Source organism: Petaurus breviceps, unplaced genomic scaffold (genome assembly GCF_028583685.1).
Source record: "Petaurus breviceps papuanus isolate PSGF00001 unplaced genomic scaffold, PetGlider_PUasm1.0 207, whole genome shotgun sequence".
In the NCBI taxonomy this organism is placed as follows: Eukaryota; Metazoa; Chordata; class Mammalia; order Diprotodontia; family Petauridae; genus Petaurus; species Petaurus breviceps.
Window position 1 is genome coordinate 12304030 of NW_027185850.1, and position 12766 is coordinate 12316795.

At 49.3% G+C, this 12766-nt stretch overlaps 1 protein-coding gene and 1 long non-coding RNA gene across 4 annotated transcripts in view; one reads left to right on the forward strand and one right to left on the reverse strand.

The window, feature by feature from the left end:
* Positions 1–5153: 5153 nt before the first annotated feature.
* On the reverse strand, positions 5154–6666 carry LOC138164794 (forkhead box protein D3-like). Its single transcript, XM_069092740.1, has one exon. The coding sequence runs from the start codon at positions 6609–6611 to the stop codon at positions 5154–5156; it is 1458 nt and encodes a 485-aa protein (XP_068948841.1). The 5' UTR covers positions 6612–6666.
* Positions 6667–8804: 2138 nt separating this feature from the next.
* Positions 8805–12766, forward strand: part of LOC138164795 (uncharacterized) — a 5612-nt gene continuing 1650 nt past the window's right edge. The window contains exons 1-3 of one of the 3 annotated variants that reach the window (XR_011169183.1): positions 8810–9602; positions 10454–10668; positions 10915–11103. This is a non-coding gene — a long non-coding RNA (uncharacterized lncRNA). Of the gene's footprint in view, positions 10669–10903; positions 11104–12766 lie in introns of all 3 variants that reach the window. The other 2 variants (XR_011169182.1, XR_011169181.1) reach the window with 2 other exon arrangements.

Here is a 12766-nt window from a genome sequence, read left to right on the forward strand (position 1 = left end):
AGAGAGACAGAGACAGACAGAGACAGAGAGAGACAGAGACAGAGAGAGACAGAGACAGAGACAGAGAGACAGAGTTTTTACATTTACTTGATGAGTTATGTAGAAAGCAGGGAAAATGTCACATTTCCTCATTGAATTAAAAAGAATTAGACTTAGGTAAACAATGACTTGTGGAAAAGAAGGTTTCTTTTAGCATTTACTTTTATATTAACATGTGAGGGACTTCCACCCTCATTTCTTTCTTTCTTTCTTTCCCTTCCTTCCTTCCTTCCTTTTTCTTTCTTTCTTCCTTCCTTCCTTCCTTTCTATGTTTATCAAAGGCAAATCTACCAGGCAACCAAAAACCAGCAAAAGATGATTTTTCTTACTGACAAACAAGTTGGGGTATTTAAAAAAAAAGATATCCAAGTGGTATTTGTAATTCTGTCCCCCCCCCCATATCCCCATTTTAGCAGGAAGGAATGAAGAATCCTTGAGTAACATCACCAAACATCCAAAGCAGAGAAACACCAAATGAGAGAGGAGGGAGGAAGGAAAGTTGACTCCAGTATAAATGTGCCAACTGTTTGAGGAGCAGTTGAGATATGGTCATTTTACCAATGTTGCAGATCTGGTTACCTTTAATACACCCCAGAGGCCAGCATGCAATGTCTTACACTAATAGGCATCTGTCAACAAGGGTGTCAGGTTCTCCCACATGCGTTGGATACTGCGTAGAAGCAAAGGAAAAAAAAAAAACCCAGCAAATCAATCTTTTCTAGCTTGGTTAAGCTACCCTCAGAAGAAATCTGTTCAGATCTCTTGGAATGGCTGTGTATGGTGCAGAGAAGCAGGTGGGAGAGAATCTTCTCCTGACACTCCAAGAGCTGGGGGGATGGAGTAAGAGAGAGGGGCTAGAGTGTCTTCATATTTCTGATGCTTCTTCTCACACCGAATCTCTGAATTTTGCTCAATACTTAAAGGTAATGTGGATTAGGGTCGTTTTAGGTAGGTACTGGCTGTTTCTCTAAAAACAGATCTCTCCCTTTTCATTAAGCTGATTTTTAACAATTGAATTTGCTTTGTTCTGAATTGCCTTTCAGCCTGGATTTCAGGAACCATCTGGACAGGTCTTCCCAGTAGAGTACGGCCTGCCCATGAGTTCAAGAATGTCCACCAAGCGCCATAGGGTTGTGGATCAGAGGAATGATTTCATTCCCTCTTATGTACAGAGTAAATTATTTTTACCATTTATCCGTGTATATTTGGATTCATACTGTATATATCACGGTGTACATTCCTATCGACAGGCTTACGAATACTGTACAGACTGCAGGGCTAATACAGTTAGTTGCCTTACACTTCCCAAAGGCAGACCTAGTAGAAAAATGCACACCAGGCTTTTCGTGTTTTCCCCAATTACACGAAAGCTCTTCCTCTAAACTATGTAAAATAAATGACCTCAAATATAACCACTAATTGCCTCAGAGTCAATGTTTTCTCATCATTCAACTTTATTGCCTCCCAATCTCTAGGCACTACTCTCTTGGGAGCACTGTTCCCTCCCAAGGGAGAGGCCTGGAAAAAGGACACTCACTCACAGAGTCTGCTCCTAGGTGGGCTCAGGTGGAGATGTTGAGGGAGTAGGGAGCCCACCCCCCACCCCCGCCCCGCCCGGAGAAAAGCCGACTGGGGAAGGAGAAGAGGGTAAGGGTCTAAACCTGGATGTCCTAATGACAAATCGGGTAAAGAACTATATAGCTATCGCCCCCTGCAGGTCCTTATCAGCCATTACGATTATAGCCTCTTCTGAGCCCCCAAGTGGGACCCAATCTGCTCCTCGGTTTGCTTTGCCTCTCAATTCGTTCTTATCTCACTTAATGTCCCCTACCAGCCTCCATCTCCGTCTATTCTAATTAAATGGAGAAGAACCACCGATCTGGGTCTCTCCTGATTCACTGCAGCAGCGGCAGCAGGTACGGGAATAGGGAATGACTTTTCTTTTTTTTAAATAAAAACAAAAAAAGGAGAAAATGTACAAAAAAAAGTCTGAATTCTAGGAGTTTGGGTAGGAGAAAACTAAAGCCCTTCCCTTCAGACCTTATCCACTTTCTTCTCTTATTAAAAGTAAAAACTGGTCTCGTTGCATTAAAAATATCGTTTCGCCAATTGGTTTTAATGCCTCTCCTTGTTTGTGCCTGCGTTCAAAAGAATCAGATTTGTGCTCACGCTTATTATTATATTGTTACTCTCCACACGCCCCACACACCCCCAGTACGGACAAAGATGCGTAAGAAGAGCTCTCCTTCGGGGCTACAAGCACGCCACTTTCCCTGATACAACCCCCCAAAACTTTAAACACCCGTAGTGGAGTGATGCTCTGTTTTCGGGGGACCCCGAACCCCAGAGAAAGAAAGGCAAGCTCAGATTGGAGGCCTCGATTTTAGGGCGATAGATAGTCATTGGAAAGAAAGTTGCGGGTGGATCCCGCTGTCTGCACACCCGGCTGTCTAATAAATAGCACCACCAAAGCTCGGGCGAGTCTGAGCCGCTGGTAGCGGGCGGCGGGCTCTGAACCACGCCAGCAGCGGCCCCAGCAGCAGTAGCGGCGGCAGCGGCGGCGGCAGGGCTCTAAGGTATGGCTGCTATGTACGGAAATATGAGTGAGTAATTTTATAAGTAACAAAGGATCAGGGGTGGAATGAGGCCCCTGTTATCCAATGTCATTTAGAAGCCTTGGATCAGCAGCTTCTTGAGCCTAAAAGTGAATCCAAGAAGGTCTTCCTTCCCCTTTTCCCAGGGGTATCAGCTAAATATAGAAATAACCTCTGTGTTTGCACAAATCATGTGCCATTTGCTGTTGTGTAAAAACCGATTAGCTAGACACAACTGTGAAACAACTTGTTACTTTTATAGCTGCAACACACAAACAAAATTTAGATCCGTTTAGTTTTCCTTGTAAAAGGAGATTAGAAGGGTCTCCATTTAGGGACCCGCCTGGAGACTTTAGGAGACATAATCTCTTCTTGCTTAAGGTAACTGTTGTCCCTTTTCTCGTCTGATGATTATCTGGTCCTTATTTATCAAGGTCAAACTTTCTCCGCCAGGCAGCTTGTTTTATTTTCGTATAGCTGGATCCTGAGGTCTAAATGTTTACTTAGGACTCAATAATATTTACTGTTTCCCAGGAAAACAAATGCTGTGCGTATGCAAGAACGTTTCTTTTAAAGCTGCCGAACGCTTATAGACTCTTCTGACAATCTGAATTCTGAAATGAGAGTCCGAGGCGACAGAGGAGAAGTAACTCAGGAAATTTCGCTGGAATATTACGAGTGGCTGCGGTGGCCTCAACACGGAGAATTTACTGCCTTTGCAAACAGGACAAGACCCTGGATAGGGGCATCTCTTATGTTTGTTACCTTAGAACTTTACAGTTTTCAAAGAAATTCCCACCCCTCCCTTCCCGAGCTTCCCCATCCATTCTATCAAAAACTACAGCTAGTTACAAAATAATTGGGATGAGAAAACGCTACCTTTCAGAGCTGTGTGGAAAGCTCGGAGAAAAGGAATATGGCCCGAGTAGCACTTGGCTTATTCATTCCACCTTCACAGTTTGGGCTTTTTTTTTTAAGGTCAAAAACAGTGAAAAGCATTTTTGGAAACTCTCAAGATGATTTTTGACAACATTCCCCAGTCCTGGCGTACAACCCTTTACCCTCTACCGTCACACAACGTACAAAGAACAAAAGGGTTTTTTAAAAAATAGGTCTCATTGAACCTGTCTCTAAAAGGTTATTAAAGCTCTGTAATGAGCCATGCTTTTAACAGCCTTAAAGTAGGGTGAGGGGGAGGAAGCAATCATAAAAAGCCTTCGGAAATCTGGTTATTTTGTGGATTCGTAGATGATCTTATTTAGATTTGATAGGAGATTTGATGAGCTGGAGAATCATTTCAGTTCCACTGCAAAATTAATTACAACTCTTTTTTAAATGCACTTAAGTAATTTGAGAGTAATTTATTTACCAGCTATACTTATCACTCCAACACAGATGGGACAAGATAAGGTATTTTAAAATGATTATTAAAAATATCAGACAGATTATAAAATGACGGAGAAATTTACATTTACTTTAAAGGGTAATTTAGAATGATTAAAAACTCCAAAGTTCTCATTTGGAAAGACAAAGCTGATCTTAAAAAAGAATAAGCTATTGTTTTGAATTAAAGTGGATTTTAAAAATAAAACTGAATCAATCTACCGAACCCTTAGCCATTTAGACTTTACGGGCCGAAATGAAAATTCTAAGGCATCTAGCCTGACTTTATGTAAAAAACGGGTCCAAAAAAAAAAAGTCGATGTCTCTATTTATACTTCCCCAGATTTAAATTTCTCTTGCAAAGCAAATTATAAATAACAAAGTTTGAAAAGGTTGTTATTTGAAACAACCTGAATTTATGAGAAAGCTAAAATATAAATGCTATTTTAAAATCCTGTCATGTAGGTCAGGCAACTAAATAAAACACTGGGGTCAGCATTTTAAAAATTTATTTACAAAGTTGTGTACGACACGATGGAATAACATTTAGAATAACATATATTCATTCATATATAAACAGACTTCTATAATAGAATGACACTTTTTTCGCCTTTTTGAAAATTTTTTTTATATTTAAAATTTCCCAACGATTTTATACACTTTTTTTTTTTCTCAGATAAAACTGCGGAGAGTGAACCTTCCAAAAAATGAAAGTTCAGAGCTCTAAACCTACCGGATTTGTTTTTCTTAAAAAAATAAAAACCCCAAAAGGAAAGTCAATAATTTTTATACAAATATGTACAAATGATTCCTCCCCGCGGTACTGGGTGCTGTCGCCTTCGGGACTTTTGGTTATTCTGAGTTTGTTTTTACCTGTACAGAAAGCACTCCTGCCAGCTTCATATTTGCTCAGACCAAGTATGTTTGTGGGTGCCAGGAGTGGGGGGGGGGGATTTAGGTCAGAATCCCGGGGCGGGCCCTCTAAGGGGGGTGCACGGGGCAGTGTGGGGGAGCCTCGGGGGGGGGGGGGGGGGGGGGGGGGGGGGGAGGCCCGATCTGGAGCTCAAGTTCTCGGGCCCCTAGGGCTGGCCACGACCGGCCCAGGGAGAGGGTCAGGGGCGGGGGTGGCGGTGGCTACTATTGAGCCGGCCACTTGGCCTGTCCCGCGGCCGCCGCCGAGGCTGCGGGCTGCAGGAACTGTCCGGAGAGGGGCACGCTCAGGATGGGAGCGATGGTGGCCGTGGTCCGGCTCAGGGAGAGCGGCTGGTGCGTGGCCATGAGAGCCGCCGACTGCACCGAGACGGGCGGCCGCAGGAAAGTCTGAGCCGCCGCCGCCGCGACGCCTCCGCCCGCCCCGGCGCCCGGGCCGCCCGGGCCGCCTCCGCCAGACCCGGCGCCCGCGCCCCCGCCAGGGCCGCCCCCGCCCGGGCTGCCGCCCCCGGCCGAGCCCCCGGCCGCGGCCGACACGCCGATGATGTTCTCGATGCTGAAGGAGGGCCGGCTGCTGGGCTCGGCCTTGATGAGCGACGAGGTGGCTGCGGCGGCGGCGGCCGCGGCTCCCAGGCTGTTGAGCTGCAGCTGCAGGCCGGGGCTGAGCGGCGAGCTGCCGAAGGCGGCCGTCTTGCGGCCCAGCTCCCCCGAGGGCAGCAGCGGCACGGCGGGCGGCAGCATGGGCCCCACGGGCGGGATGTAGGGGTACTGCAGCGCCGCTGCCGCCGCCGCCGCCGCCGCGGCCGCCGGGTGCGGGTAGGCGCTGGCCGGGGGCAGCCCGTAGGGGCGGCCGTAGGGGCCGGCGGCCGCGGCCAGGCTGTAGGCGCCGAAGCTCTGCATCATGAGCGCCGTCTGCTCGCGAAGGTGCTCCTGCTGGTGCCGCTTGAAGCGCTTCCTCCGCCGCAGGAAGCTGCCGTTGTCGAACATGTCCTCGGACTGCGGGTCCAGCGTCCAGTAGTTGCCCTTGCCCGGGTTGCCGGGCTCCCGGGGGATCTTGACGAAGCAGTCGTTGAGCGAGAGGTTGTGGCGGATGCTGTTCTGCCAGGCGGGGAACTTCTCCCGGTAGTAGGGGAAGCGGTTGCTGATGAACTCGCAGATGCCGCTCAGGGTCAGCTTCTTCTGCGGGCTCTGCAGGATGGCCATGGTGATGAGCGCGATGTACGAGTAGGGAGGCTTCACCAGGCTGTTCTTGGGCTTGCTGGGGGCCAGGCCCGCTGCCGCCCCGCCGCCCCCGCCGCCGCCGCCGCTGCTGCAGCCGCCCCCGCCGCCGCCGCCGCTCTCCTCCCCACCTCCGCCTTTGCCGTCCGCCTCGGCCGGACTGCCGCCGCTCGGGTCCCCCCCCGCCGCCGGGGCCGTCTCCTTGGGGAGGCACAGGGGCTGCTGCTGCTGGGGCTGCTGGGGCTGCTGCGCTAGGGGCGGCTGCTCGTCCGCCTCGTCCAGGCGCAGTTCGGGGGGCCCCGCGGGGCTCTCGCAGCCGCAGCCGTCGCTGTCCTTCCCCTCCAGCCCTTCGTCCCCTTCGCCCACCACATCGATATCCACGTCCTCGGCCGTCAGCACCGTCTGGCCGGACATGTCGCTGGCGCTGCCGCCGCCGGAGAGGGTCATACCTTCTCGGAGTTTAGTGGCGGCGGCGGCGGCCGCGGCGGTGGTGGGGAGGGAGTGGTGGCAGTGGGGAGGAAAGGAGGGGAGGGAGGAGGTGTGAGCGTGGGGTAAGTTAGGAGGCTGGCTGGGCTGGGCTGGACAGAAGAGAGGACGGGGGGGGGGGGGTCCGCTCACACCCCACAAAATTGGGGAAAAAGGTTTGGTGGCGGCGGAGGAGGGCGCTGCAGGGGTGGGGGGCGAAGGGGGGGAATGGGGGAGGGGGAAGGGGAGAGGTGAAGGGTGGGGGTGGGGAAAGAAGGGGAAGGGGAAGAAGGGAGGAGGGGGTTGCAGGTGGCTCCCCGGCTGCCTTCGGCTCAAACTCTACGGCTTTGGGTGCTTCTCATCTGAGCAGCTGCAGGTGATCCCGTCTGCTTCCCTGTCTCCTTCTCAGCTCTTCTCTCTTTTTGAAGGGGCTTCCTTGCTTTCACTCGGCTTTCAGTGGCTTCCAGATTTTGCCCCCTTACTTCTCTCTCTTCCTGTCTTCCTCTCCTTCTCTCTCTCCCTCTCTCCCCCTGGATGGGGGGGGGGGGGGAGGAGGAGGAGGAGAGGTGCTGGCTGGCGGCGGTGGGCTGTGGGATGGTTATCTCCAAGTGGCTGCAGGAAAGAGAAGGGGGGGAAACCCAAAAGGGGAGGGGGGTGTCACAGGGACTCAAAAGCCCCCTTAGTTGAAAGTCCTGTTTTAAAGACTGGGCTGATAGATTACTTTCCACTTAAAGATATAGCAGGAGGCGGGGCCACGTGACTGCCCGTGACGTCAGGGGCCCCACTGCTAAGCCATGCAAAACTCAAGTTGTTTCATGGAATTGTCAACAAAGAGACAAGAGTAGCACAACTTATCATCACATGCAAGCATCATTTCAGCCCACAGCCTTCCTTCACGCTAGCTGGGGACTATATCAATGGGAAGCCCATTAGTCTGTCTTTACCTAAAGATTACACATTACAGGCAGTTCATTTCATTACATTGGAAGCAAAAGGGGTGTGGGTGTGCGCGCGCTCGCGTGTTTTCCCCTCTTCCCTCTCCCCTTTCCCTTCCTCTTTCTCCTCCTCACCCCCCTCCATTTTCTCTTTCCCAACAGTTATATAGCTGGGAGTAGCTGAGCAGTTAACAAGGAGATCTTGATTCGAGTTTTTTCCCTTTCAAGGTTTTTTTTTCCCCGCCCAAGAAAAGTTAATCGCTCTGCGTTTTCAAAATGCAATAAAGACTGAGTAAGGCAGACGTTCTCAACTCTGGTGTTATCGCCTGGGTGCTCGCAGTGAGAATCCATCCCTCCTGACCTTAATGCACATTAGGCGGATGCAGCAGCTCAGCCTAGCTGGGCTTGGGGGTGAGAGTACAAGGAGTGGGGGTTCGGGGAGAGACAACTAAAAAAAGCAACTTTGGCTCTGCAAACATTGCTGTCTCTCTGTGTGTATGTGTGTGCATACGTGTGTATAATATATATATATATATACATATACACATATACTTTTTCCCCTAACGGTAGCATCAGCTGGGTTACGGAAGATCAGAAAATGACTATTGATTAATCTATTAGATTAGTTGCAGAGAGAAATAAAAAGACGTAAAATAACAAAGAGAAACTGTAAATAAGGAAGCCTTAACCGGCTCCTCAGAGGTGTTAACGACTTAATCATTGCAAGAGTTAGCATACGAAAAAGTAGGAAATGAGGGGAGTGTGAATGTGAAGACTCTATTCAACCCTCCTAAGGTAAGACTGGTCCCTGGAAAGGATGCTTCAACTTGTCGACTAATTCTGTTCTGCTGGAGCCAAGGGCCTTGTTCAAACTAAGAATAACCCAGCTGGGAAGGCAAGGTCGGAAGCGGGTTCGTTCCGTTGTTTTCCTCCCTGGGTTTTGGTAGGGGGTCTGAGCTATGTGGATTCCTACCTGCATGCGTTGCCGTGTGTATTCTGGGCTTTTTAAAGGGGGGGGGGAGCTGCAAAATCAAAGCTATAAATAGAAACGATCGACAGAAGGAGGATGTCGGTTTCCAGCCCGCAGATGCTGGTCGTAAATGCAAATGACATTTCCTTTGGAATGGAAGGCGTATATAAAATACAGCCTATCCGCATGGGCTGAATATAGGTGTTGAAAAAGGACTTGGACTACTCCAGGGCCACTTCGGCAGCGCTTCCGTTGGAAGGGCTTTTTACTTTTAGCCGCAAAGGAAAATTGATCTCAACGATTGCCAGTGGGAGCCAATAAACTCCTTTCTTTCCCCTTATCTCCGAACATTTAGGGTGAGCACCCGGACGGCTGTCACTAACCCGCTACAAGCCTGCTGCCTCCACTCGAACCCCATCCCTGCCGGCGGGCGCTGGAAGAGGAGACACAAGGGGGGCTCCTGCTGCCTCCCCCCCCCACCGCCCCCAGCCCTCGCGGGCAGAGCTGGGCTTGGGCAGGGGAAGGACAATGAATGCCAAGGGGCAAGCGCTGATGAGAGACCGGGAGGAATCTGGGAGTGACGAAGCTGAGCAAAAGGATTGATTTATTTCAGGGTCGGGTACTGGGCTGCCCCCATCTCCCATGCCCTCCCTCCCCCCCCACGTCCGGGCTCCCGTCTCTTTCTTTCTGCATTTTAGCCTATAAACTCCGAAAAGGAAGTCTATTCAAACTTGGTTCAATATGGACTGTCCATACACTCATGAATTTGCACTAATTGCCCTTAAAGGGAGCATTGGAACCCTAGCAACTGATTCCAGCCGGGACTCGAGGGGTTTTCTTGGCCGAGAGCTGGGAGCAGGGAGCGGGGAGGGGTGGGGTAGCTGAGATGGGGTGGAGGAGGGCAGCGGTCTGCTCTCTGAGGCTGCCACTCGTTTCCAGGATTTATCTCTGTCCCAAGTCAAGCTCCGGGGGGCAGCTGAGCCAAGGAAATGCGCCAGGGGCTGGATTTTCGCAGCTGCAACACCGAACTCTCCCTGCTCCAAACCGTTTAAAAACGCTATTTGTAAGGTGTGGAGTGTGTACGCGCGGGCGAGGGGGTTGGGTGGAGGGAACAAAACAACCCTTCAGTAATCAGAGAATGTCCAGCTTTGAGGGGATAAAAGCTTCTAGGGCGTTCCCTGACCCGAACCAGTACTGAGGAAAATTGCGGGGCGGTAGCCTGGAGAGCTATTCAAGAATCTTTCTCCCCTCGCTTTCCCCAATAACCACCCCACCCCGGCCCCAACAAACAAATCTTGGAGATGTTTGCAAAGCGCCAGACAGAGCGCGATGCAGACCCGGCCCCAGCCCCGGCTCCTAGCTGCCCTGGGTCCAGGCCACCACCAGGGCGGTACGTGCAGGTGCGGGGCGCGTGGGTGCGCGCGCTTTATCGATCGATTGCTATATTGTGTCTTCCCGGAGTCCCTTTCAAACGATTCTAATTTCTATTTGGCCATCTGGACTGCCAACAGGGCGGTGGATTTGGGGGGCGTTGAGAGGACAGCGCCCGCTCCCTGGGAGGACTCCCTCCCTCTTTCTTTTCCACCTCCATCATCTCCTGGCTCTCTCGCTCTCTCTCCTTTCGACTGGGGAGAGATGATCCCGTTCGCTTCCCCAGTCTCTCTGAAATCTCCGGGGGAAAAGGGGGGCGGAGGTGGAGGGAGAATGATCAACTCCTGGCTGGGGTTTTCATTTGTTGCGCTTTTTTCTTCGACACAATAAAAGTCAAATTAATTGATTCATACCATTAATTACGGTCCTTAGCGTGAAAAGCAACGCTTCCCCTCGATTAGAGATCTATTGTGCTAATCTCTTGTTCAATCAGTGTTACCATCTGATGCGCGGACCAGCCCCTTACAGAAACTTTTCGACTCGATTAGCTAAATTATTAGACGTGCCGGACCCACTGCGCCGCAGCCCTGACGCCCGGCTCCTGTGCCTGCCCGGCTGTTTAAAATCGATTTAGATCAAAGGGAGGTGGTTTCCAATCGGACACGCTCTGCTCCACGGACCCAGCTTCGGCTGCAGCCTCCTGCCAGAGTCCTCACTCTCCTCGGATCTCTACTCCGGGGGTTGGCTTCACCTGCACAGAGGGGTAGAAATCAGCGTTCTCTCTCTCGGGGATTTTTTTTTTTGGTGGGGGGAGGCTTGGAAGGTTGGCACAGGAATACTTCTTTCTCCTTAAGACTTCCTATGTAAGAGGTGGGCACCGTTTTAGCAACTAAGCCAAGGGAAGGAGGAAACCTGGATGTGAAAGCAGTGTTGGGGCGCTTGTAGCTTTCAAGACAGTATTTCAGACAGTATTTGAGTGTTAACTAGAATGTTTTAAGTCTCTTTGTAGTTTTCTACTAAGCCGGGAATGCCTTCAATGAACATAACATTCGATTCATCATCATCATAATCATTATGTGTTGAGAGAGAGAAAAGGTGGAGGAGGAGGAGGAGGAAGAGGAGGAGGAGGAAGAGGAGAAGAAGAAGAGAGACAAAGAAGAAGAGAGACAAAAAGGAAGAGGAGAAGGGAAGAGGAGAGGTGAGATGAGGAGGGAGAGGAAAGGGCAAAAAGAGAGAAGAGAAAGGGGGAAGAAAGAAGAGAAAGGAATGGAAGAGAAGAAAAGAGGGGAGAGAGGAGAGTGAAAAAATGAGGGAAAAGAAAGTAAAGTAAGAGAAGGCTGAGGAAGAGGAGGAGGAGGGAGAGAGAGACAGAGACAGAGAGTTTTTTCTAATAGACAAACTTCATAGGCTGGGTTGAATAGAAAAAGGTGACATCTAGTCATCGATTTGTTGAAGGTTTTTTGTGTTGTTTTTTAAAGCATCTCTCCCTTAAATGAGAGGTGGCATTATGGGAGGAATGGAAACTGGAAAAGATGTACTAAAAAAAATGAATTTAAGCATCTTCCTTTTCCCTTGTCCCTGTGCAGTCATGGAATCCATTGAAATGGAAGCCAGTGCAACCTACCGGGGTCATAGAGGAAGAAAGGAAGGGGAGGGGGCCTAGTTTAGGAGAGCGAGGAATCTCGAGTGCAGAGATTTAAGCAACCGGACTAAAAAGTAAACTGTAGCAAAGATCGATAGGAAGGGAATTGAGATGTCTTCGAGGGAGAAGAGGGTTTTTTTTTGTTTGTTTGTTTTGGTGGTGGTGGTGGGAGAGAAGTAGATGGAACAATTTATGATGGAAAAGGAGAAATTAATTACAGCTCAATTTAATTCTAAACCAGCAAACATAGGTTCTGGTGAAGAGAAGAGGGTCATCCGCAGGCGGGCTTTCTTCAGACTGAAAAGCTAGGGAAAGAAGGGAACAGAGTGGGGAACCAAGGAGTTCTCTTTTCCTCTCCTGTAAGCTGGTGCCTTTGCAAAGGCTTAGAGAATTTGTAGCAGTGACCTGGAATAGAATCCTTTTTATGAATATGTGTGTGTAAATTTCTTATGAAAGGGGAAAATCAGATCAAGATCTGGAAAAATTGCAGGCAGAACTGGATGTTTTCCTTTCCCTACCTCCATCTGCAATTACTCCCCAGAATTATAACTATATATGCATATATATATTCATATATATATATATATTAACCAAAATTCCTTCGAAAAATCCTTGGGCTGCTACGTCCTTTCTTCACTTCTAATCTTATATATGTGTGTGTATGTATATAATATTATATATGTATATATGTATGTGTGTATATATACATTTATACACATTACATATATATATACATATATTTTTTTTCTACTACTTTCTGGAGATTTGCTGCAGCTGAAAGGAGTGGAAAGGACTGGATGCTAGGAGATCCCCAAATCCACCCACCTCATTTCCCCCCTCCCCACACACAGTGGGTGGGACCTTAAGGTCCCCCTCCCTCCCAGTTTCTCCTTCCCTCCTCCCTCTCTCCATATTTCCCCCTCACTTCATAGGAAAAGAGATGATTGTATGCTCTTGTTTGTGAATCTGCATCTAAAAAACTTCATTTATTTTCGAAATCTCCCCCCCGCCTGCAATTCACTGCCTATAAAACCTGGAGACCACCACAGGATGAAGAGGAGGGGGAAGAAAAGAAAAGAGGAAAGAAGAGGAGGAGGAGGAGGAGGAGGAGGAGGAGAAGAAGAAGAAGAAGAAGAAGAAGAAGAAGAAGAAGAAGAAGAAGAAGAAGAAGAAGAAGAAGAAGAAGAAGAAGAAGAAGAAGAAGAAGAAGAAGAGGCAG